We start from the raw sequence: 6,541 nt of genomic DNA on the forward strand, positions 1-6,541 counted from the left end.
CCGCGGTGCGGCTGCAGCCCTCAGGGGAGATCTGTTCGAGGAAACCTCTGAGGTGGTTTCTCTTGTCTTGGAACTAATTGCTCGGAGTCCGGGCGTCTGTGGGTCCCGCCCGGCCGAGGGAAGACGCGCTCCTTTCCGCGAAGGCGGGAAGCAGGATTTCCCCTGCCTCTTAAATGGGAGGGGGTTTCGGGGGGCCCCGGGAATCGGAGGGCTTGGCTCAGGTGCCCCCTGCCTTCCCCTCTTGTGGAGGCAAGGACAGCTTCCACGTGCCGCCAGGCCATCTGCAAGTTTGTGTTTTGTCTCCTGGGTCCAAAACAAAGTTCTCCTGGGGGAGAGAGGGTTGGCCGGAGATGAAATGGACAAGTTAGGGTGGCGGTCCTAGGTGGGGGAGGGCAGGGCTGGGAGGCGGGGAAGGCGAATAAGCTGGCGGGGAGAGGGACAAGAGGGGGCTCGGGCTGCTGCGGGTCAGTGCACCGCCACGGAGTGCAAGGCGGAGGCCGGGCTGGTGAGCGTTTCACTGGGAGTGGCGGGGCTGCTTTGGCTGGTGGCTGTTTGCGAGGACGTGGGGCTGAGCGAGGGCGGAGAGTTCGAGAGCAAGGTGGGAATGGGCGCGGGCAACGCGGGCAGCGCGGGCACTGCGGCTGGTGTGGGCTTGATGGGCACCGGGATTGCGGGCAGCGTCTGGCCTGCTGCGTGGCACAGCGGCTTCAATGGTACGCCGTAGGCGCTGTAATCGCCACTAGCCATGGAGATAGGGGTGGCTGACTCGATCATGCCTGCGGAACCGTACACGTGTGGCCAGCCAGTGCCCAGCGAGCTGCTCATGGTAGTCAACTGGTTGGGGAGCGGGTAGGCGGCGGGCACTGGCTGCATGGCGGAGAAGGCCAGCCCCCCAGGCATCTTGTACTCGCGAGCGATGATATTCTCGATGGCGAAGGGGTGCTTGAAGCCCGAGGGCTGTGCCACGCCGCCCAGGTTGTAGGCGGCGGCGGGCATCTGTGGCAGGTGCGTGCCGGAGGCCGCAAGCGCGCTGAGGCGCAGCTTGGCCTGCTGCTGCAAATACTGCGCGGCGTCGGCGGGCTTGCTGGGCGCCAGGTGGTCGGACTTGAGCACCTTGAAGCGTTTGCGGCGCCGCAGGAAGCTGCCGTTCTCAAACATATCCCCGCAGCTGGGGTGCAGCGCCCAGAAGCTGCCCTTGCCTGGCTGGTCTGGCCGCCGCGGGATCTTGATGAAGCAGTCGTTGAAGGAGAGGTTGTGGCGCAGGCTGTTTTGCCAGCGCTGCGTGTTCTCCCGGTAGTAGGGGAAGCGGTCCATGATGAACTTGTAGATCTCGCTCAACGGCAGCATCTTCTCCGGAGAGCTCTGGATGGCCATGGCGGTCAGCGAGATGTACGAGTAGGGCGGCTTTTGGTCGCTGTACGTGTTGCGGCCGGGCCGAGGCATCTTCTTGTTTGCCCCCTTCTTGCTCTGCGTCCGCGCGGGCCGGCGGCTTCTTGGATCTGGACAGGGGGAAGATAATGGGGGGGGGGGGCATGGATGCACAGACAGTCACCGCGAGGTCAGCCACAGACCAGACCTGGTGGGTAGGGGCTGCGGCGCGGGATGAGACCGCGCCCGCGCTCTTTAGCTGGCAACTTTGAGTGCAGAGTGTGGTGCGGCCATGGGGCGCGGGAGGGGAAGCTTGGAAGTAAGCTGGACCTGGAGCAGGGACTGGGGCAGGGATGCAACCAGAGGGCTCACCTTAAAGTTGCTCCAAGTTGTGCATCCGCATCCGGGATGGCACTGCAGCTCTCGGGTCTCTCCCAGTGCTCAGCTGGGGCTCAGTGTCCGGTCTCGGCTGGGCTCCGCACGTCTCTGAGCTTCGCAGCTCAGCCCTGCAGCGCCGGGAGCCGACCAGTCCGCAGAGCTTCTGGCCGTGAGATCCCCGGGCGGCCAAGCTCGGCTGCGGAGTCCGAGTGCAGGCGGCAGCAGCGGCGGCCGCGGGGCTCCGGAGGGCGCTGCTGTGGGCTCCGCGGCTCCGCTGAGCTAGGTGGCTGCCTCCATGTCCTCCCTCGAACCATCTGATAGTTTTAAGCGGTGACAGGAGCAGAAAAGACCCCTGTAGCGGCGCTTCATTAATGTGCCACTTCTTAGCTATCATATGACAATCGCCTTGGGAGGAGGAGGAAGAGGAGGGGGAGCGGGGGCTGCAGAGGGAGGGGACTGAGCGAGAGGGGAGAGCCAGGCCAGCTCTGGTTTCTTTCACACCTATTTACATGGACACCTTGGCCAATAGGAATCACTTCCAGCTCAAGCCTGGGCGAGGGGGAAGAGCCTCGGCCACCGGTGGTGAGCGGGACGCCGGCCAGGGTGCGCGGTGTGAAGGTATGAGGAGGTGGCGGCCGCGGAGCAGGGATTCAGGCGACCACTGACGTTCACAGACCGAGCTGCCGCGCAGATGATGTTTGACATGGAAATTGCTTGGCTGGGGTATTCTGTTTCCTCTGCATTGTATCGGGTTTGTATTGTTAGCTAACTTAAGGCACGGCTTCCCCTGAAGTAGACCCTTTTCCTGCGCTTGGCAATACGGGGCTGGTTGCATGGGTTATTATAATGAAAATACACCCTTCCCCTTAGTCCTCCAAGAGGCAGGTCAAAGTTTGATTTGACCTTCCTAGACTGCTGCCATAGCTCTACACAGTGAGTGTGTAGCCTTAAGAGATGGGGTTTAAAAAATACTTAGAAAAATATAATCGGACAGCCCCTTGTAAAAGCCCATTTTGTAAGTGTATTGGCCAAATTAAAAAAAAAAAAGTCTCTCTGGGCGAATAGGCAGGGTCTTCACCCTGAAAGTCCTTTAGGAATTTAATTAGGCACAGGATGAAGGCTCTGGGGCTGTTGGGGCAGACAGTGTGTGGAGCTGGGGGAGGGCCTGAGTTTGTTTGACACACTTTATCACCAGATGAACGGCAGGGTCTCAAGCTTTCCCCCAGGTGGTTGGAAACTTTAGGAGTTAGGCATTGCATGGAAGTTTGCATTTTACAGCTGGAACTTTTTCCCCTTCTCCATCCCTCCACCCCGCAATTGACAGAACATATTTAGAGTTTAGAGAGCCCAGCAAACGCTGCCTGCGGACCCACTAAAACAGCAGTACCTTCTAGACTCGAAAAGAACCAGAGACTTTTCCTTTTTGGGAGAAAGGAGAGCGCGGGGATGTGCCTAGGGTCCCCCTGCCTGGTGCCAGCGGTAGGCTCCCTTCAGTTCGGATTAGTCTCCAGAGATTCAATGAATTATTCTTATTATCATTATTATTATCATCATCGTCGTGGGCACCGGTGGCAGTGGCGGTGGCGGCATCATCATATTGCTATGAAATAGTGAGTCGACCCTGCCTGCATGCACGTAGTCAAGGAGTAGACACTAGGAGTTCCCACTGGTTTCTGCACATTCTCCGACCTTTATGGTTTTTAAAAGAAATTCCTTTTACCTTGTTGTTAATAACTCAATACGTACAGCTCACACTGAATCATCTTCAATCTGGAAATGTGAGAACTTTTTTTCTCTCCCTCCCCCACAGGAGGAGGAGAAGGTGATGGTAGTGGTGGTGGTGGGAGAGTTCTGGGAGTGAAGTTTGGACACTTTTAGTGATATTAGAGCATTATTAGTGGAGCTGTTTGGAGTTAGCATAAAAATCTTTCAGCGCACGTGCATACACACACACACCCCCCTCCATTAACCACAGTTTCGGAGGTGGTCAATAACTCACCAAAACGTAACTTAAACACGATGAATTTAGGAGATTAAACAATTTCATTAATATTGAAATGGCTCTCGCGTCTGGGCTGCCTTGCTTGAGATGCAAGCACACGTTTTTCAATATTAACAGAAGTGCTTGAAGGAAAGAATAATGTCACCTTCTTAATTCGGAAAAAATAACCAGGAGGAGGAGGTGGGTTCGAGGGGTGGAGGCGGGACTCTGACCTGTCTCTGGGGGCACAGGGGCACGGCTTGAGAAGGGCAGATAAACCCTCCTCAGATAAACCAGTTGGATTCGGGTGGAACCTCTGCGGAGCTTTGGCCAAAGGCAGCGGTACTTGCCTGAGCTGTGTGCGCTTTAGCTCCTAACAAGGTGCGGCATTTGGGGGTGTTATTTGGAGCGGCCCAGTTTGGCTTGAGGGCCCAGGGATGGGAGGAGCTGGGGAGACCTGGAGCCTAAGGGACCCCGATGAAGAATAGTAGTAAGACAGAAAGGCGTTGGTCCACAGCTTTCCTGCTCCAGAAAGCAGCTGGCCTGGGAGGTACAAAACTAAGGGGGCTCCCGTTGCGGAGGCAGGAGTGCTCCTGGGAAGGAAAGGTACCAGCATGGAAGCCCCCAAGGATCTTTTAGGATTTTCTTAGCAAAAGTGTGCATACTGATATATAGAAACATAGATTAAAATATTAAGAGTGGTTGGATTTGGGATATGTGAGGAGAGGAGTGAAAGATCTCCGTTCCCCCAGTGACAGCCAGGAGGATTTTTTTCTACAGGGTGTGTGCGCACGCTTGTTGAGGGTGGGGGATGGGGAGAGAGAGAAATGTTTTCTTGTTTTAACAATTGGCATTTTGTTGCCTTGCAAAGGGCTTTTGTATGGCTGTCGAAATCATTGCTTGGAGTAAACAGAAGATTAACTAAATTCTAAGAGTGGAAGCATTTGGGTTAAAAAAAAAAATCTAAGTTAAAATAAATCTTTGTCCATCTCCCCAGGGAAAGTTGTCACCACCAAGTCTGAGACATGTGAGGATACAAGTAGGAATTCGTGTCCGAGGAATCTTCAAAGTTTGCCTAGGGTGAGGATGGGAGGTGAGGCATATTGCCCATGCCCAGGGTTAATTCAGGAAATCGAACCTAATAGCACAAGTTTGCCTTGGGTGGGGTGAGGAGCTGTGAGATGCACATTTAAAACAGGTACTTTACTACAAAATTCTATTTCAGATCCTACTGAAGAGCCTGAGGGAAGGGGGAGGGGATTTGCATGCCATTTACAGCGTTTTAAGACTGGTATTATGAAGAAGAGGAGGGAAGGAGCACTTTCCAGAAATCTTGAAAAGTGCATCAGAGTCTATTGTACAGAACCCAAAGCAAACAGAGGCTCTGGGGAGGGGGCACATCCGACTCTGAGGCTTAGGGAGTTGTTGGGAAAACTGTATAAAATACACATAAGTCAATTATACCCATGTGCAAACCAAATGGAAATCTCTTTCATGCAATAGCCATTCATCGCCGCCGCAGAGCCCACCACCGACCACCTTTCTGCTTGGAGAGTTCGCAATAGCCTCTTTTCCCACAAGCTGGACCACACACGGCTACAGATTTCATAATAATTTATGCTAATTTCCCTCCATAAATCCACAATTCGCTTCAGTGGCACCCGGGCTGCTGAGGGAGTAAAAAGGAGACAGAGGGGTGACAAATACAATATTGATTTTGATTCCTTCTGTTGTCAAGCAGGTGTATGTGTGCGTGAACGGTGGGGCTGGGGTTAGGGGGCGGGGGCTCTAGGAGAGGAAAACTGTCCCGAGCCGGGCCAGCCCCTCCATCCACACTCTAGAAAGTAACGCGCCCTGGTTTGTTAATATTTACCAAACACCGATGGGAGGTGGAGGGAAAGTACCCGGCAGCTTCCGAAGGTTTCCTAGGCGCCAAAAACAATACCCGCCCTCCCGACTTGGAAAGCGAACTCCAGGCTGCCTGGAGCGTTTGGGGGCTGTGGCTTACTTTGCCCCCTGTCCCTCCTTTCTTCCTCAGAGTCATTCCCTCCTTCTCCTTGAGTTCTCCACCCCACCCCACCCTCGTCTCTCTCTCCTCCTCCTTTCTTACTGCACCCTTGTCCCTCACTTGTCTTCGCTTTATTATTTTTTTCCTTTCCCCTCTACTTTTTCCATCTTCTCTACCAAATGGGCATGAAGTGTGCAGGTGGGGGAAGGTCTTCAGGTGTGCGCAGCATCGATTTTAGGTTTTAGGGCCTCCTCTGGCCGGCCCCACCTTTCCAGGCTGCCTCCGCATTTACCCAAGTTGTCCACGCTCTCTGGGAACCCGCGCTAACTCACCGCGCCGCTTTGTCCCATCAGTCATTCTTCACCAAATCTGCACTTTGGTGGCGTGAAACGACTTAGCTTTCCTTTCAAAAGGATTTTGTTCCCGGGGTATTCAGCACTAAAACAAACTCCCTCAGCCTGTCAGCAGTCAATTTTTAAAAATTGTCGTTCTAAGTGTCCTGGGGGCTGTTTGTCCTCAGAATCTGTGCGCTTCCGCCGCCAGCACCTTCGCCTGGCACAGCCTAGCTCTAGTGTTCTAGATCTGGGGACCAGAGGGAACCCACTCAGTGAGTTGACTTGTCTGGGGCCACCGGACACGGTCTTGCGGATTCTTGGGCCGCAGAGATCTGCACCCAGTTGGGAGCTGCGTCAGGGGAAATCTATCGGCCATGACTTTCCCACGACTGCCCCGGGAGTTTGAGCCCGCATTGCGGGGCCGCTTCCACCGAATCTGATGGGAAATCAAACTGCCCAAGGAAGAGAGGC

The 6,541-nt window shown here is 54.7% G+C and overlaps 1 protein-coding gene across 1 annotated transcript; it reads right to left on the reverse strand.

Moving 5' to 3' along the window:
• Positions 1 to 465: 465 nt before the first annotated feature.
• FOXB1 (forkhead box B1) lies at positions 466 to 1,443 on the reverse strand. The gene has a single exon (XM_036107074.2). The coding sequence runs from the start codon at positions 1,441 to 1,443 to the stop codon at positions 466 to 468; it is 978 nt and encodes a 325-aa protein (XP_035962967.2).
• Positions 1,444 to 6,541: the final 5,098 nt, after the last annotated feature.

This window comes from Halichoerus grypus, chromosome 8 (assembly GCF_964656455.1).
Source record: "Halichoerus grypus chromosome 8, mHalGry1.hap1.1, whole genome shotgun sequence".
Taxonomy (NCBI): Eukaryota; Metazoa; Chordata; class Mammalia; order Carnivora; family Phocidae; genus Halichoerus; species Halichoerus grypus.

Coding starts and splice junctions, on each gene's coding strand:
- FOXB1 (XM_036107074.2), bottom strand. CDS start 1,443: ATGCCTCGGCCCGGCCGCAACACGTACAGCGACCAAAAGCCGCCCTAC.